The sequence below is a fragment of the Notolabrus celidotus genome, chromosome 1 (genome assembly GCF_009762535.1).
Source record: "Notolabrus celidotus isolate fNotCel1 chromosome 1, fNotCel1.pri, whole genome shotgun sequence".
Classification (NCBI taxonomy): Eukaryota; Metazoa; Chordata; class Actinopteri; order Labriformes; family Labridae; genus Notolabrus; species Notolabrus celidotus.
This window is the reverse complement of record NC_048272.1, coordinates 5,640,221-5,660,384: the sequence shown is the minus strand read 5'-3', so window position 1 is coordinate 5,660,384 and position 20,164 is coordinate 5,640,221. Positions and strand designations below refer to the sequence as shown.

Genomic DNA, 20,164 nt, shown 5'->3' with positions numbered 1-20,164 from the left:
GAGAATCAGTGTTATGCAACTGTTGGCTAAATATTCTTGCTGCAGTAGAAGACATAAATGAAGCTCCTGGAATCTTTTTCAAAACATCTAAGATAAATAATCAAATGGGAAATATCTGTCATTCCTAGTGAAATAATCAGAGCAAAGCTTGTTTTAAGTGGCATCTTGTCTGCTTCTGTAAGTGCCTAAGCCTCATCTCAAATAATTAAGCAGTTTTATCAATAGAGCTGTTTCTCCTCAAACTATCTGCAAAGTAAATAAAAAAACAACTGTGGAGATTACGCTTTTTGAATTTTGAAAGGCTCAACTATACTAAATCACTGTCAAAAAATCTAGAAATGGACACAAAGGATCTTTTGTTCTTTGAAATGTAATACAGGCGACGTAGACCCACTAGGTGTCACTGCTGTGCAGCATTTCACAAACCAGTTCAGTTGTGGTGGTCACTGAAAACCTACAACACTGGTATAAACACCTTGGACTAATTTATTCAAAAAAGGAAAGCAAAAAATCTGCATCTGAAGGATTAATTAGTCTGTTTATTGTCTGGTCTAAGATTAAAAAAACAACTCTTGTACCTATTTTGAAGACATGATCTGAATATAGTTTGATTGAAAGGCCTTTGTATTGACACATTTTATTGAAGTTCTGTTGTATTGTGCCAGATGTTTACAGTGTTAGACAAAGAAATGTAAGTATTAAGTTAAAGTTACAAATGCATCTACAAGTTGATCAGGAAACATAAAGTGTGACATCTCCAGGGTATATGTTACTTTCTGAACCTTTGATTCACATGTTAACTTTAATTTGTCTTGGATTCAGCTCCACCTTGATCCACAAGATGTTAAAGCAAAATCAAAAGTATTCCAACTGAGTTTTGACACCTTTGTCTCAAGACTTCATTTGGACTTGAGCCTTGAATGGCTTGTTACTCATCCAATGCTCACCACAGACTTCTTCTTTTTTTTAACTCATTTCAAAAGGATTTTTTTGTGCATCCTTGTCCTTACGTAACAGGAATGGAGAAATGCCTGAATATGTTTTAGGACGTGGTTTTATTGTTGAGAGGAATTTTCTTTCTGTGTTTCTAAAACAGCCCACATCTGGTTTCCTTTGTAATTGCACAACATTTTTTAAGTGCTTCTCAAAAAAAGGTTTCGGAAAACATGACTGTTTAGAAAAGTAATACAAACAGATTTGATGAGAAGTGAACTTATATTGCTTTGATTATACTCCCATTACTTATCCCATTACTTTACTGTGTTTATTTACTAAAGACATTTCTCATGGTGAACACATAATCTGACATCATAAGAACTCAAGGCTAAAACGTTGGACCTGACCTGAATGAACACATCAGACTGATATGTTCAGAAAATGATAAAATACACACTGTATAACTCATTGTGCATGCATGTTCTCTTCCATGCCTTGTTAGATGATTATGGGTATCATACAGTTGTTACATAACATTTTAAACAATTGGCACAAAGATAAGTGTCTGCAGTTTGGGATTAACACTTGCATAACTGCTATGGCCATGTTTGGTGTGTGACACTCAAAATGAACCTGTACAACAAACTGTTAAGTACATTAACTGACCAAGCCATGTTTTCATGCAAGAGGACAACCCCCGTCCCTAAAAACTGTGGAAGAATTTTATTGCAATTGTAAGATGTTGAAACATAATCAAAACAAGGAGATTGCCTTTCTTAAAGTAATTAAAAAATTAAAGAGCCAGAGCCTTGTTAGATATAACACTTCATCATTATGTATCAATGTTTACTCATCTATTATTCTTTCATTAAAAGAGAGTCATCTTTATGAACAATAGGGTATCGTCAGTAGAGCATCTGAGTCATTCTTTTCAGCCAAATGAAAAGGAAGTAAGTAACTTTTTTCATGTTTGTTTCACTGTCACCAGGAAAGAATGTTACTATAATTGGAAAAATATTACACAATTATCAGGGGAGGAACGTTTATTTTTAACATTATTTTAACATTTTTAAAAATGTATCCTAAGATTCCTTTTTGAGTATCTGTAAATTCACAATCTGCACATAGAGTGGTGTCTTTCAAAACCATTTGTATTTGTCTGTATTTGACACTTGCCATAAGTTGATCCAAAGACCTGTCTTGCAAAATCTTTTAGATGCTTATATTTGGTGAAATAGTTCTTGCTCCCCAATTAGAGTTAAGATTAGCATTAGGTTTGTGGACTATTTCAGATTTATGACTTTCATTAAGGTATCTAAGAATCAATGTGATTTCTTTTGTGTCCCTTTCTTTTAACAAGTATCATCTTTCAATGTGCTTTTGAATCTACAAAAAAATAATTGCAGCCCAGTATGGAGACTCCTGTCAGAAATCAGGATATCACTGCAGCAGTTGAAGCAATAGTGTTTACAAAAAGGAATGAAAGGTAAAGTTCTGTTTTTGTAGAAGCTTTTTTGTGGCAGTATTTTTGGAGTTAGCCTAAAGCCACTAAAGAGCCAAGCCTTAATCCAGGATCTATAACAGTTTTGGTGAGATGTTCAAAGAAGGTTAACACAATGTAATGAAAAAACAATGGAGTGTGGCTCTTTAAATCTGTATGGCTGTAAAATTCTATACCTCATAATCCCTCAAAGAGAAGGGGATCTTACATGGCTTCGGTTCATCAGTATAACTGGATATCATCTGCATAGTAGTAGAGCGGTAGTTCATGTCAGTTCATACAACCTGGCTTGATAGAGAGGAACCTAAAAAAAAATAGCATAAGAACTTTTAGCTTTCATGTCTGTTGAAGAGGCTAAATGGTGTGTAATGGCACATAGATTATAGAAGTAGGAAGAGATTTTAAAGCTTCTGTGAGGGACTTTGTGTCTTTCCTTTTTGCACTCCCTGTGGGACAATGCAATGCGTCCCACTTGGTCTATCTTGTCCTGTAGCCTACATGCGTAGTTGGAGTTTCTTTGACGAAAAATATCCTTATACAGGCAAAAATATCACTAACCAAGAGTCTCTGCGACAGAGGAGTGTAAAAAAAAAAAAGAATAAAAAAAGGTTGTAGCAGGGCGGAGTTAATTCCCTTGTCTGACATCACCATGTGGCAAGAATTCCAGTGCATTGAATATTACAACAAAAAAATAAAACAGTCTTTTTGCTGATGGCCTCTTTTGCAAAAGGGAGCCTTTTTAACATCTAGCAAAGGGACTACGGATGTAAACTAGCCTTTTGGCTAACTCTGGCATATTTACAGAAGTGTTAATTAATATGCATGGTCCTTTTAAATAATAAATAAATAAATAAATAAATAAATAAATAAATAAATAAAATAAATTGCACTCTGTTTTAAAAGAAGCCAAAAGCTCCTCACAGATAACCAGGCATGGATGCCATTTATTGAATATGTAAGGAAACTGTCATTCCCAGCAACTTAAAGCAACATATGTCTGTGAGGTGGTATTCAGACATGATCATATGGTAGAATGTAAATGTCCCTGTTTCCCAAATGACCTGTGTTTTCTTGATCTCCTTTAAATCTAATACAAGTGATTTATTTACCCTGTTGTACCTTACAGCTGAAGTGTCTTTGTTTTTTTTTTTGTTTTTTTGTTAGTTTATTTGTGTGAATGTGCATATACATATCTATTTATTCAATTCAATTCAATTTTGCTTTATTGGCATGAACAAAGAGATGTTATTGCCAAAGCACATAAATTAATACACATACATTACATATATATTCATAACATATTATATTCATTACATATTTATTCATAGCATATTATATTCATTGCATATTGTATTCATTACATATATAATAATTACATATTATATATATTACATATTTTATACGCATTAATGAACAATTACCCATACAGCATTTTTCAATGTCCTCACTTGATGTGGTATGCTCATAAAACCTTCACCTATTATATCTATACACAATTACTTTATGTCTTTATTTCATTTTGGTTATTTTTTGTTGTATGTAATTTGTTTAATGTCATGAACAATTGTTTAATGCCAGATGTCGGCAATACTATTACTCTTGTTATAAAAGAAAATGTGAAAAATAAAGTGTTCAAAAAAAAAAAAAGCTCCTCACAGGAACTTCAAGTTATATCTAAATGATGACACTTTAGTTTGAATATCACTGACTTGATGATTTAGTAGTTAATACAAAAGACAAATATTGCAGATTGCAGGAAATTTCATAAGAGCTCCAATGACTAAGGCTGCACTTGTGACCCACACAGGCAGATCATGGTAGTCACACAGATGTAAGGGAAATCTCAGGGGAACTGCTTGAGCCTCTCAATCATCCTAACGATCATGAAGCTCTTCTGTTTGTGGAGGCATTCTGGAAATGTTATAAGGGGGATTTTTCAGTGTGGTTTAGAAAGGCTAGTCAAGAGCCAAACCTTAAGCCAGGATTTATGACAGTTCTGGAGAGCTGTTTAAAGTAGGGTATGTCGTTTGTGGGATGTAATGTATTATAGAAACCATGGTGCCCCAGTCTTAAACATTTTAGTTTGAAGTATCAGTACCTCATTCCTCAGAAGGGAGAAAGAGAACTGATACGGCTGATATTGGTTTTCCAGTTTGTTTGTACAATGCCAGTACAGTTTTGTAATGACGTGGATTCAAAATACAACAAGGAATGGGCTCTTGTACCTGCTTCCTCTTTCAACCCTGGCGAGTGCTGCTAAGAGTTACAATAAAATCCATGGAAAGCTTTATGGCTGGAATCACTTGCTTGTTTATATACCAGTTATTCCAAGAAACACTATTTAGTGTCCTCATGGGTGGAAACTCAACGAGATGATGGAGATATTGTTGCTGCAGCACCAAATAGATTGGTCTTAGCATTTACATGGATGATGGGGGGGATCATGATGGCTTATAAAACTCTGCACTGTGAGACAAAGTCAGACTGAACTGCCATGTGTCATTGAAGTTGCACAAGACTCCACGCCAAGCTGTTTCTTTTGTATCTTGTCGTAATGCTTTGAGATCTAATATAAAGCACTTTGAATGGTCTTGCTGAAAGGTGCTCATCCAATACACCGGGATTGATTTGCCTTGCCAAGATTTGATTTCTTTTCTGTGGCAACATTTTTGCTTTTGGCACTTTCAAACATTGCAGTAGCTCTCGAAAGTGGCTTTGAAACATATCGTACAAAAAGATGAGTGGATAAAAATTATTGAACATTTTGTATCTCAAGACCATAAAGATCGGTGCACAAAGCTGTTAAAAACCTAATTTAAAGTCATGCAGTGTATATTTTTTTTTTGCCCAAGCTTGAAAGATACAACTTGTCATCAACATTGCAAATAAATTTGCATGCCCGTCCCTACTTTTGGTCCTCCTGTGACTGCCGGCAGGATTTGGTAATGATGCAATGTTGAATCCTCTGTTGTTTCATCTCATTTGAGGCACACATTCAGTCAGACTTCAATCCTGTGAAGGCCACATGAAGGCTACTTCCTCGAAGGTAGACAGTCCTTGAAACTAGAGCCTACTGAATACAGATTCATACTCTCCTTTCAAGAGTCCATAAGCCATTTAAGTTCAATGGATCCACAATCACCCAAGATATATCCAGATCGGAAAGTTAATGGGATTGCAGATAGTTAGACTAAACAAAGTGCATTCTGAATAAAGTCTATGTTTGTACTCTGTGTTACATCATGGAGTTGTTAAAACAGGAAATTGTTTTCCTATCTTTAAACAACAACATTTCCATGATAATTATAACATCCTCTTGGGGATTTTTGAAAGACTATGTTGTCTAGATTCAAAGATTCATAGCATAGATTAGTCATTTTTTTAATCATTTTTCTTTTCCATATGTTAAGTACATTTTTGTTCTTGATAAATCAAAAGACAAATCCATACAGCTGGAAGAACTCATCTCTATTTTGAAATTCCAGTGCTCATTTGAAGTGATATTTTATAGAAAGAGAATCGCTCATCACTTTTCATTACTATTAGACTTGCTTTCAATAAAATAAGAATAATGCTACAGCTACCCATCATCAACATTGGCACCTCAAACAAAGTTTTTCCAAGATAAATTGACTTAAACTTAACTAATAACATAAATGACCCCTATATATCTTAAGCACAGGCATGCATCATCAGTGGTGGACAAAGTACACAGCTTCATTACTTAAGTCAAAGTATAGATCCTCCTGGTCAAATATTACTCCAAAACAAGTGAAAGTCAGATTATTACTTGAGTTAAAGTACTGAAGTACTTGCTTTTAAAAATACTTAAGTATTCAAAATACTTTCTAAGATGTCTAAAAACTTTGTATTTTCCCAAAGCATGATGGCAGTCAAGAATACATAAAGTACATCCTGTTACATTTTGTTTTATGAAATCTCTAAAAACTATACCATGGAATAAAAACAGCAACTAAGTTACTCCAAGCACAGACAACTTAGTCTAAAATGTTAATCTGGAATTAAACAAATGTTACGTAGCTCAGCACACTTCTCAGGTTGGACAGTGAATGTTTGTATGTTTGGGCAGAGTGGGAAACAGGGAGAACATTTCAAACGATACGTATCATTCTTTATTTCAAAAACCTCTAACACGGGCTGAAGATATGACCATGGGTGCTCAGGTGGAGAATTATATCCATCATTACCACCTCTAAATGAACTGCCTGATTTGAGTGAAATTTGCTCTGTGTTTGCTCCATGTTCAACCGTGGAGACGCACAATATGATACAGCTAAACCACTGAGACAAACAGAACTACACATTCAAACACATTTTACTGTCTTAGGGATCAGATTTCAGAAAAGAGAAGGAAATTCATGAGCTGACTTCAAAGCAATAGTAGTGAGTAACTAGAGCACTGATAGAAATGTAGTGGAGTAAAAAGTACAATAATTGTCTTCTAAATGTAGTGGAGTAAAAGTAATAACCATGGTGGACAGTAACAGAGTAAATTTACTTGAGTACAGCACTTAAGTACATGTTTTGAGTATCTGTACTTTACTTGAGTATTATTTTTTGGGGATACTTTTTACTTTTACTCCACTACATTTCTATCAGTGCTCTAGTTACTCACTACTTCTGCTTTGAAGTCAGCTCATGAGTTTCCTTCTCTTTTCTGAAATCTGCTCCCAAGTCAGTAAACTTTGTTTGTGTAGTTCTGTTTGTCTCAGTGGTTTAGTCATACCTGTATATCGTGCGTCTCCACCTGAGCACCCATGGTCATATTTTCAGCCTTTTCAAACTAAGTTGTCTGTGCTTGGAGTAACTTAGTTGCTTTTTTTCATCCATGGTATAGTTTTTAGAGATTTCAAGTAATGGTTTCTAAACAAACATAATGTAACAGAATGTACTCCTATGTATTCTTGACTGCCATCATGCTTTGTGAAAATACAACATTTTGAGATAATTTAGAAAGTACTTTGAATACTTAAGTATTTTCAAAAGCAAGTACTTCAGTACTTTAACTCAAGTAATAATTTGACAGAGCAACTTTCACTTGTATTGGAGTAATATTTGACTAGGAGGATCTATACTTTGACTTAAGTAATGAAGCTGTGTACTTTGTCCACCATTGGTAATAAGTATCACTGTCCACCACTGTGTGCATAATTAGAGGTGGTGTTGAGAGAATCAATAGCATTGTTGCATTAAGTTTTACAGGGCAGAGTGTGATTTGATGGGGGGTGTTGGGTGCTGGAGAGAGAGAGAGGGGAGGGCCCGCGAGCTGCTGCTGCTGCGACGTCACTCAGAGCTGAGTGACTGACTGGGCTACAGCGGGCTTCAGGCTCAATCTGCGGCCAGCAGCAGCAGCAGCGGAGGTGCTGGTGGGGAGGAGAGCAGCAACATTTGATTCACTTCTTTATTCCCTCCTGTGCTTCCTACACTGGGAGAACAAAAGACAGAGAACTGCATGAGAAGAGGCGCCAGCTCCCCTTCATCTCGACTGCACGCCGGGCTAGCTTGATGCTCGGTTCAGCCTGCTAGCAGCCTTTGTGGCAGGGCTGTCCATGCATCCGTGGAGCCCCTAAAAGAAACCCCGGGCTGGGAGAAGCCTCGGCTCATTTTTCTATTTTTTTTTTTTTTTTTTTACCTTGACAGTCTGCAAAAAAAAATATATTCTCCGTGTGGGCACACAGCTGCATCATTGTCAGCCTCACTGCGCACCCATACAGCGGATTTCCAGAGAGGAGCATCATCGCCTGGGCTCGGTTGGTTACACGTCGTCGGCTGTCTGCAACCTCCAGCTTGACAGGACCAAGAGGCGATTGATGACTAATTTTCTTTAAGATAAGCTACAATGTTGCGCACCACGGCCAACATGTTGGCAACTGGATTGCTTTTCTTGGGATTCTTGTACAGTTTGGAAGTAATCGCTCCTGGAAGGGCTATTGATGGTAAGCAGAGCTGATTCACGCATTTCCAGACTCTTGTATTTAAAATGCTTGGAATAACTATAAGTGTGTACATGCTGAGGACTTATTGTGTTATGTGTCTGCAGTGCAAGTAGAGTAGTGTGAACCCCCTGAAGGAATGACTGCTCGTTTTGAGTGGAGCGACGTGGAGGGGATGAAACCAAGGCGAGACAATTAAAGCGCTCTTTTGTTTCTGTCTCCCACTGCCACATGTGAATATTGCAATGTCACAGCAGTGATCGCACATTTCCGCCAGCCCTCTGGAGCTTACATTCACACTGTCAGTCAGTGATGGAACTGTAGCATAGGCCCCGGTATGCAGATCGATGCTCCAATTTGGATGTTACATTACTTTGTATTGCTCGAGTAACACATTGGCAAACTCTTAATAGGTGTCATGTGTTTAGAAATATCAGCTCTTTTAGTGTTTTAGTGGAGCTGTGTTGATCAGTACACACTCATCAGATTTTCCTGAATGGTGTGCTGATAGGTCGAGAGGATTCCTTTACTGCACAGTCAAACAACACTGTCATATTTATGTGTCTCAGATGAGAAAGTGTGCCTGTATGCTTTTAGAGTTCTTCATGTAATGATGCCTATACCAACACTGATCCTAGAGTTTGTTTGGTGTGTGATCCTGCCTAAAATGTGGAATTGGGCATCTGCACATACAGCAGTCAATACACCTATTCAATAGCAGGATTTTTTTTTTATTGGCCCCTGATGAATCAACAGGTTTCACATTGACTATCATGTAACAAACAGCAAGAGTGTCACAGCTGGGAACAATGTCAGTAAATATTGTTTTCCATCCATAATATGCATTTCAATATCAGCAGATTTTTAAGTCAAGTAACCTGGAGGTAGAAATGATATTAAACAGCTCTATTCTTTCAGTGTCATGTATTTTCATTGGCACAGTTTCAACTTATTTGCTGAATGAAACTTAATCGCCACAATAGCACCATCATAGTTAGCCCAGATATTTACTGCTGCAGTCAATATGCATGTATAGCACTGTGTTATTGTTGTGCATGAGTTTGATTAGTCAGTGGACTGTACAGGCCAAAACGCCAACACTCGTATTGTGATCTTCGCTCAGATAGGGAAAAGTTCAAAACAACTCCCTCCGACGACCTTGCGAACGCACACCTTCACAGACTGGAACAACTTCTGGAAACTATTAAGCCTCACAGCTCCACTCACATACTCCTCTGTTTGGTAAGAGAAGGAAAAGGGCGTTATCACAGTGGAGTTATTGCACACAGATTTGCTGAATTCTTTGCAGGTGACAAAAAAAAAAAGAAGAAGAGACTTGTTACTTCTGCAAAGATATTAAATGCCTCCAAGTCGTTTTAGGGAAGTCTGGCCAAAAGAGTATTTTTAGATTGCTTTAATGTTGAGAACATGTGTCCAATAACAAGTGCAAGTTGCTGTAAAGCTAATCATGGTTCTAAAATTGACATTTCATTAAATTCAGTGAGACTCTAACATGCATGACTGATTTAAACCACCGAGCTGCATTTTTGCGAGATTCATCGTCTGGCTGTAAAAGCTTCTCCTCCTGCCTTTGAAGTCGTCTCATCGACTTGGCAATCCAGTGTTGTGAGGTTCTTAGGGAGCGAAATCCACATAAATTACCACCTCGAAGATAGACTTGGATAGCCTGCAATCACCTGCAGTGTCTGCCTCCTCCTCAGTCTACAGCAACAACTGAAAAATCCTGCCTTCAGATGGTTTCTGCGTCGACTCACAGTTATTGTTTTAGTGAAATTTTCCTCTCTGTCAGTATTAATGCCTTCATTTGATGAGTCAGCCTTGTGCAGTGTACCAGAGATTGCCAAACCTTTGCTTTACTGGAAAAGTCACTGGGATGTAGAGGCTGCTGTGCTTGACTGAGCCTTGAAAGAAAACAGACATTTGTCAACATTTGACTCATATACAGATCAGTTAAACAACTCAGGTATCTTCTATTGTTAACAACCTATCCACATGTCACTTGTTGTATAGGAAGCAAGACTGCTTCTCATCTTCTCCCAAGCATGGCTAAATTACTTTTGTAACCTCTTTGATTGCTTCTTTTAATTCTTCAAGCCTCTTTGAACCACATATGTTACTTGTAAAGTTTTTTTTAGACTTGCCTGGAACTCTCATTTTTTCCATTTTCCAAACCCCTAAAGATTTTCTCTCACTGTCTCAGTACTGTAGACAGAGCAAAGTCCTGGGGCCACCAACAAACCCTGACTTTAATTGGGTCTAAACTGCTCTTTGTTTCCCAGAGGGGACCTCCACCAACAGTCTCGAATTGTTCAGAGGACGCCGCTAATTGGAGGACCAGTGTAAAAAGACCTTAATGAAAGAATTCACATTGTTCCACTCTGTGAAGGAACCGTAATGTTATTGCATGAAGAGATCACTTGCACGTAGAAATGGTGGTAAATATGTTCAAAATTTCAGATTAAAAAGAAGAGCCATGTTTGAGACCCTGTCAGTGATGAGAGTCCAAGTTTTTTTTTCTATCATCCATTTAAATAGCTTTTGTGGCATTGAGTCTTCATCTACAATGCATTGTTGCTCATCCAATGTTGAGTGAATTTACTTTTTTCCACCCTTACTTTTAAGCTTCTTTCACTTGATTATATAAATAGCCAAGGCTCTGTCCTCCAAACCAACCCACCATCCAGAGCTTCCCTTTCCCTTTCACGTTCCCCCTCTGGACTCCTCTGCTGTAACATTTGGTGGAGGTCTTACAACTGGCCCAGCATTTGGCTGTTGAGTGGTGTGACACTACACATCCACACGGCCAAAGGGTTGCCAATTTACTGTTTAATGACAAAAGAGGGGGATATGGAAAAGAGAATACATTTGTCAGGCCCTTCTGTCTGTTGACCTCATGTCCCACCAGCAAGATTTAACAGTGGAAAAGCAGTTAATATAAATAAAAGAGGGAGAGTATATTTGACACTGCTGTGAATAAGCTGTTCAGATCAGTGCATTACTAAGACTGTTGGTTGCTGCTTAAATAGCTTCTATGACACACTGAAAACCAGCCACAACTGCATAGCTGAGCAGATATAAAATCCAGTACTTTGGTCGGCAGCTTTTCCCAGAGAAAAACAACTCAGAGGCAAAGTAAAGTTCAGCCACATTAGTACACTGAAGGTTTATGTGGCATTAGAAATAAAATGCTAGATAGAAGACACTTTTAAAAGACTGAGCATTAGATACTTTCACTGACAGTGCACACTTGTGAGGTGAAATCATTGTATCCTGCAGTTATGCTGTCACAGTAGGTTCTTTTAACACTCTAAACTGCTCCCTGTATGTTTCCTTTTTTCTTTCATTTAAAAAAAATACGATTTCTTGAGCCTTAAAGTTTGACATTCTGGAAAATAAACATTCACTTCCTCACCAAGACTTAGTTGAGAAGACAAATATCACACTCATATCAATATTATTAATATAGTCTGGCAACACCAAGCTAGCTTAGCTGAGCATTCAGAATAGATAAAGCTTCTGTAAAAGGTATCACAATTTACCCACAAGCACCTCTAAGGCAACTATAGTGGAAAATCAATGGTCCTGTTTACACTAAGACATTTTCAATATAAAATGGTAAACCACACATTGCGTATTAACAATTCCTATAAATAGAAATTGCGTTTTAGGTAGGGATGCACCAATCCTACTTTTTAGGTCCCGATACCTATATCGATACCTGGACTTTGGTATCTGCCGATACCGATATTAGCCGATCTGATCCTGATTTTGATTTAACAATCTCTATTCCTTAATGTGAGGATAGAATCATGTTTTGGCAACTTCAGGCTTTTCTGACTTGATGGTGAACTGTACCTGGGTTCCAAGTGCTAAACTGGAAGCTGGAATCCCTTAATTTCAAGGATCCGGAACAATTAAATCCAATAACCTGTCCGTCTTTTCACACTTTGAATCCAATAGAAGGTTTCTTGATTCTTTGCAGTAGGCTACAGCTGACGTAAACTTCCTCCTTTGGGTTTCCATTATATTTTTCAGCGTGACTGCCATCCGTCGAAACATTACCGCTGCACATGTTGCGAGTTTCCGGCAGTTTCCATTAGCAAAAGAAGCATGCACCTAAACTGCAGAGTCTCCGTAGTTGTCCTCCATCATGCTCCACTGGGCAAAAAATGCAAAGACAAACTGGCGTTGATGACGTAAACACAGAAAAGCATAGAACTGAGATGAATAGATCTGCCATATGGATTGGCACTATATATCGGCCCCTTGTCACCGATATCCAATCTAGCTTTTTGAGTCCGATCTAGCCGATATCCGATACCAGGATCGGATTGATGCATCCCTAGTTTTGGGAGACTTATAACCAAGCGGCAACCTCCGGTCTCAAGCTATGAAGCCCATGTGGAAGTGTTATAAACTGCAATTCATCGATAATCCACTTGAGGCTGGCTTCAGAAACACCGGAAACCACATACACACCAATTCAAAAAAGGCGATCTTTGCAGCATTAATAAACATGTTTACAGCCTGGTTCAAAAAACGGCTTGGCTCTACCTAGCTAATTTCTCTATCAGCACACACTGTACGGGGGGTTAACTTTTTTCTAACACAACGGTTCAGAAGATATTAAGATAACAGGTTTTGGCCCAAATAAGGACATGACTGACTTGACACCCGGACGGGAACACATAGCTGTTGGCTAGGAGGCTCAAACTCCGCCCCTTTACATCACACTTTGACTGGTTGAGTTCCGCATTTCCAATATGGCTGCCGCCATCGACTGGCTTCAAAACAGCGCTCATGAACAGATGGGCGATGTCACGGATACTACGTCCTCATTTTATACAGTCTATGCTTATAACAAACTTTAAAAACGGGATCCAGAGTGGAATTTTTGGGAAACAAAACCCCTTCCCTTGATATGTAAACAAGTGATACAGAGGTCCTATGAAATCGGTGACGTCACAGCCCCATTTGCACCCACATATAACGTTTCCAGTCAAAAAGCCATGCAAGAGTAGAACAATAATGGAGGACTACCAAGCTGTGTAAGTGCTGCTAACTCTACTGAGTGTACTGACGCATCTACAGACAAAGTCAATGATTTTCGAGCATGCGTTCGCCACAGTCTTCTTGTTTGTTTGTACTCATTGTTCTGTTGAAGAAAGGCTTTGTGAGCATAGTGTTTAGTGGTGTTTGATCACAAAGTTACACCGCCAACTACTGGTATGGCATGCATACTTCAGTGATTTTGCATTAACGCAACATGTGAACATGGGTAGCCCCTGAGAGACAGAAATGTATTTTTCTACAATTTTAACCTTTTTTTTAAATAGATAAACAAGTGAGTTACTACATGGTATTCAAAAAATGTCAAAGGGCACACTATCAAGCAGAGCCAGACTAGCTTCTCTCACTTGGTTTCAGTCTTGATGCTCAGCTAAGCTACCAGCTCCGGCTTTTATTCCGTTCACACAGATGTAAAAGCAGTGACGATCTTTTCATCAAAGCTCAGAGAAAGATTTGAATGAGCTTATTTAAAAAAAAATGATGGACTGTTTTCTAAACTGGTTGTATTTAGATGCTTCTAATTTTCTAATTCTAGTTAATCTTAGATCAGAGATTAAAATGTCCCACAGCAAGACTTTTTATAAATACCTAAAAATCCTGGTGAAGTCTTTAAAAGCTGACAGGCTTTACGGCCAATGTGCTTTGTGGCTAGGATATTCAGTCCAGCCCCTGTAACCCATTTTACAGTCTTGACCCACTGATTGAGATCCACTATCTAGATGTAACTAGGCTATTTAAGGACTTGAGATAGAAGACGGTCTCAGGAGGCCCTCTGGAAGAATATGAGCAGAAACTTGTTAGAGAATATCACGAACAGGCAGGTGTGGATATACAATTCATTAACTAGCGACTTCTGACCCAAAGCTATCAGTTCATGAAGATATGGAGAGAGAGTGCTTCGTCCTTTCTGCCTGAGGTTTGGATTTCAGGCTACGTGCGAATGCCGAGTTTGAGGCTTAATTGCTAGGAAAATCTTTCTCAGTCTGATGCTGTTATCTCTCTTTGGACAAATGACAGAAATCCTTTCTACATAGTGACCAAAGGTTTTACATTAAATCAAGAACAACCTTTCTTTTATACATGGGGGAGCCCTGCAGGACCTGCGTTGTTTTTAAGATCAATTCACAATAGCAATACCTATTCTTATTATATCAATCATTTGTTATTTGTACCTTGTACTTGACCTGAAGCTTAGTTATGTAATTTACTGACACGCAATGTAAATCCACCATGAGCAAACATGGGGCCACATTTAGCTTCTTATTTTCCTTTAAACAGGCAGAAACCTCGAGCAGAATCAGATTTATGCCATCTGATACAACTGCATTGGGCATATCTGTGTTGTGGAGTGTTTAGCTGAAAGATTGGCTTGATCTTTACATACTCAGCTTTTTCAAATGTTGATCACATTTGCCGTCATGCCTGACCTATTAACAGTTCTAATGTTGTCTTGTTGCATACAGCATGCAGGGAATCTAGGTTGATGGTGTTTTTACCTGATGACTGGTACTTGTGAAAAGTGCACCAACAACCACGAGACCTTCAAAAAAACAAGAAAAAAATCATCCAACACTTTCTGTATTGGATATTTATCAGATATTTAGCCTCTTTGGCGAAGCCTTTATCCACTTCTTCAATTGGAATGGTAAACTTGTTTGCTAGTGGTTGCCCATTCACACATCAAACTCAGTAAAATGTAGGGTTGAGTATTGGCAAGAACCTCACGATACGATACGCATCACGATACTTTGGTCACGATACGATAGTATCATGATATATCACGATATCACAATATTGTGATATATTGCAATATTTTACACAGTTACCTAAGAAAAAAATAGGGATGGGGTATATGTAAATCACACAATGTTACTCAAAATTGAAAGGACAAATTAAGTCAAAACTATTTGATTGAAAACAACTTTTCCACTTTATTGTTTTTGAAATACTGAAGTCGTATTTTAGTTCCAACTCGGCTAAAATAGTATTGCTGTATCGATATTTTTTCACACCTCTAGTAAAATGACAGTTAATTTGGTGTTGAGCTTTCAAAGAAGACTCTGTGAAGCAGTGGGCTTAAACACACCAAAGCACCATGGAGCAAAGGAGTGTTCACTGTCAGGTTTTAACTAATTATTGCTAGCAACCTTTTTCACAATCAAGTTGTCTTTTGATCTATTGATAGCATTTAAGGATTTTAAAGGGAGCAGCCTTAAATCTGAAGTCCATAACACTTAATAATGACATGTCCAAGTGCATTACCATATCTTACTTTATTTTAAAGGTGACATATCATGCAAATTGACTTTTTAATGGTTCTCCACCTGAAATATGTGTCCCTGGCATGTCTACAAACTCCCCGAAAATGAAAAAAATCCATTCTGCCCCTGTTCTGATTTCTACACCTTTCTGTAAATGTGTGCTGAAACGAGCCGTTTCAATTTTCAGTGTTTTTCATACGTCATAACACCATCCAGTCTGTAACAGAAGTCAGAGCTCGGAGCTTGTTCAGCCCATAGACTGTATAAAATACAACTCAACTCCTTCTCCGTTTTTCATTACCTGCACACAGGTGTGCTAACAAGGCGCTTAGGAGGGAGGCATGCTAGTTGAGGCTGTCTTAATAAACACAAAGGTCGGTTTTACTCCCCACGTCTGCAGATTTGAAGATCTAGTGGATGTTTTTTATTTTTCATGGAAAAATCCTAGCGCTAGTTAGCATAGCCACATAGCTACATGTTCGTCGCTGTGTACCAAGACACACGTCGACATACTGACAAATAAAACAACAAGAAACACAAAATCTGTGACCAATCCGTCAGAAAGGTCCTGCTGCAGGCGCCTCTCCGTCAGGATCAGATTCTGGATCAAATTCAGAGGGTTGAAGTAACGCGGGTCTGTGAGCAGCCGTGTATATTCAGCCAACATGTAAACATTAGATCAACGTGCTGGAGAGCCGAGGCCATATCCACTTCCTGAGGGGGCGTGGTCAGAGAGCTCACTCTCATTTAAAGGCACAGACAAAGAAAACAGCCTGTTCTGAGCAGGGCTGAAAAAGAGGGGTTTACTGGCAGACCAAAATCTGATTTCAAAGTGTTTTTTTGAGCAATAAACTTTAAAGACATGTTTTGGGGACCTCTTAGACCAATATATTTTGATGAAAAAGAGAATAATATGTCACCTTCAATATAAAAAGCACTTCAGCATCATATCCGTATGTTTTTCATTGGTACACAGCCCAAGAAGTAAGTGACAGACACATCGCCATGTTCTGTAATCAGCCACAATTACTGGTCAAGATATATTGCAATGTATTTCGTAGATCGGACACCTTGGATATTTCTTGCTAATGAATAAGTAACTATATGGATAAAAGTGAATACAAGAAACTTCTTCTTTAGAATCTTCGCAGTGTTATTCTACGACTCTTATTCAGCCCACGTTTGACAACAAATCAGAGGTTATGGTTTAAAACTCTGCACTTCCAAATACACACCAAGTTTGTTAAAGTTAATAATCTCAGTTCTCTAAACACTATGCTAAAGCTTTGGAATTGTGCAGTCACCAAGAGGAACTTGTGACAGTTGTTTGTTTACTTCAACACTTGTGAGTTGTATTTCATTAAATCCTCACGGTGTATTAGAAACATAATGCGACATAATCTATATTTTAGTACCAGGGACCCATGTTTGCCTGGCCTTCACCTTTAAAGATAGAGTCAGGATTCAATTTGAACAGCAAAAATGGTTTCAACTTGCTGCCCTGTGTCAGACTGAAAGATCTGTTTGTGTTGATGACTGGCACATGGAGCTGTGACTCTGATTTGTGCAACACACAATGGAGGCTATAGCGTGTATTGTTGCTGCAGGGAATTGAACATACCCATGAAATTATTTGATGTTCTATTCCGAGAGTCATATTACTTTTCTGTTGTGGGCATTGTTTAGTTTTAAAGTCCAGTTCCAGGATGAAAATGTTAGTTTTTGTTCATGAAATGTTTTGAATCTGGGCTCATCTGTCAGGTAAAATAGTCTATTTGCAGCATGAGCCCACAAAACAAATTCAAACCATTTAAGCAGTAAAGCCCCTTCAACAGGTTCTTTTTTCACTGACATCCATTCTTTCCAGTGACAGAAGTGTTGTTGGGCAGACTTGCACCGATTCAACATCCTTAATAAGAGTTCCCATTCCTCTTTTCTGTTCTGATATGTTGAACCTCTCCAGACTGGGAAACTCTGTCATTAGTGGTCTTTTTTTTTTTTTGTCTTTACAGATTTGCTACACGCTACAGCGACACACGCGCTCAGTCACATCAGCACCCAGGTCACATCTCATGCAACCATGATTTAGATTTATTCTCGAACTTCTAATCCTAAACACAAAGTACCCAACCATAACCTTAACATAAGCCTAATTGTAACTATAATCCCTCAAGCAGGCATTCACCCTTCACTCTGTGGCAGAAATCTCCTCACATGGCCTGTAGTGGACACACAATAGTTATTTCTGCCCGCCTGAGCAGGAGCCACGTGGATGAATCACATTCAATAAATCTATAATTGTTATTCTGTACGTTTTACACCATTTTCAGGCAATTGATCTTTTTGTGTACTGTGAAGGAAATGCTACACTTAACTGCATTCATGTGGGCAGAATGGCCACTCTGAATTAGGGTGTTTTCTGTTGCTGGGATCTTCTGTTATAAGCCTTAACTGTTGGTAAAATGAATGTATTTTGCTCATTTCCCTCAACATGTCTGTTTATAGTCTTGAGATGATAAATAACTTTAAATATGAGATCAGAAAATATAAGTTCCACTTTCCTATATGTTCATCATGTGACATGATACAGCCTCAAGCTGGTTAGCTAAGGCTAGCTTAGCACAAAGACTAGAAATAGGTGGACAGCTTGGGACAATAAGATGGTGACAAAATTGCTCCTTAATTACTTCTTAGATTCTTGAATAGACGTATTTTGTCATATTTTGTTAATGACCACATAAAACAAACTGTTATTACATACATACATTACATAAAAGATAGCCATTAGCTGGTTAGCTTAGCTTAGCACAAAGACAATACTTGTGTTTGAAATCCTCCCGTTAACATGTTTTTGTGTGGTTTGTTTAATCAATACAAAGTAAGTGTTTTGTTTAAGGGTTATAAACAAGCGGCTACCTCCGGTCTCAAACTATGAAGCCCATACAGAAGTGTTATAAACTGCAATTCATAGATAATCCGTTTGAGGCTGGCTGCAGAAACACCGGAAACCACATACACACCAATTTAAAAAAGACGATCTTTGCAGCATTAATAAACATGTTTACAGCCTGGTTCAAAAAAACGGCTTGGCTCTATGTAGCTAATTCCTCTATCGGCACACACTGTAGGGGGGGTGAATTTTTTTCTAACGGGACGGCTCAGAAGATATTAAGATTCCGAGTTTTTTCCCAATTAAGGACATGACTGACTTGACCCCCTGTCGGGAACACATAGCTGTTGGCTGGGAGGCTCAGACTCCACCCCTTTACATCACACTCTGCCTGGTTGAGTTCCGCATTTCCAATATGGCTGCCGCCGTCGATTGGCTTCAAAACAGCGCTCAGGAACAGATGAGTGACGTCAAGGATATTACGTCCATATTTTATACAGTCTATGGTTATAAGATGTTTTTTATTGGCTGGGGGCAGTGACTGAACTTAACCCCTCATAAAAAAACTAACTGTTGTTTCTAAACTGAGGCATCTGTTTGGTTATGATAGGCAGATAGTGGTGATGGTTCCCCCTTTTTTAAGTCACTGAGCTAAGCTAAGCTAAAGTAGGAGGCCACATACAAAAACCTTATTTTTATTGGACAGAGATGATACTGGAATTGGTCTTCTCATGTCACAAAGCAAGTGTATTTTCCAGAATGTCAAACTCTTGGGCTGTTTTCAAAACCGCCTACTATACTAACAGTACGTACTGATTTGGCCAAAATTCAGAATGTAGTATGTGAACAAGAGCAAAATCTGCATTATGCCAAAACTTCGTGGATGTCTGCTGATTTGGGAAAATTACACAGTAAGCATCGGACCAGTCTGCCTCACATACTGTTTCCCACAATGCATATAGCTCATTCCGATTTTTCTTTTCTCTATTTAAAATTATTAGATTCCATATAAACCACTTCTTAACTTTTAAAATCATAAGTGATGCTAAAGAAGCAGTTTCTCTATCAGCTTGTCCGTTGTTTACTTCCGCATTCCAAACACGGAAATTCAGTGACGTCTGGCCCAGCGTACTGCAACACAGATCCAACAGAACAGTCATATTACATACTAAATTCAAACGTAGTACGTAGTAGGCAATACCTCCTGCCTACTACATTAGTAAGTAGTATGTAGCAGGCCGTTTCGAAAACAGCCTTGGAGTTGAAGGGTCAGATGTTATACCGTTATGTCAGCTTCATTGAAATGCAGCCCTCTGAAATTCTGGCAGCAAATTGTGTCCCACATGTACAACAGGTGTTTCACAAGTTTATTGATTAGGATTTACTGTTTTATTTATTTATTTATTAAGGTCAAGCTTTCATCATCACAGAGTTTTAGTTTGGACCCCCTCTTGTGAGCTGTCGGTGCTATATTGAGACATAAGTGCTCGGGTTTCTTCAGTGCATGAACACTGAATCTGAGAGAATGTTC

General features: G+C 38.3%; 1 protein-coding gene across 1 annotated transcript in view; it reads left to right on the top strand.

Moving 5' to 3' along the window:
- Window positions 1-7,743: 7,743 nt before the first annotated feature.
- LOC117811180 (low-density lipoprotein receptor-related protein 1-like) overlaps window positions 7,744-20,164 on the top strand; it is a 131,500-nt gene continuing 119,079 nt past the window's right edge. The window contains exon 1 of the mRNA XM_034681281.1: window positions 7,744-8,394. Within this exon, the coding sequence (XP_034537172.1) occupies window positions 8,298-8,394 (97 nt within the window). The 5' untranslated portion in view covers window positions 7,744-8,297. The remainder of the gene's footprint in view (window positions 8,395-20,164) is intronic.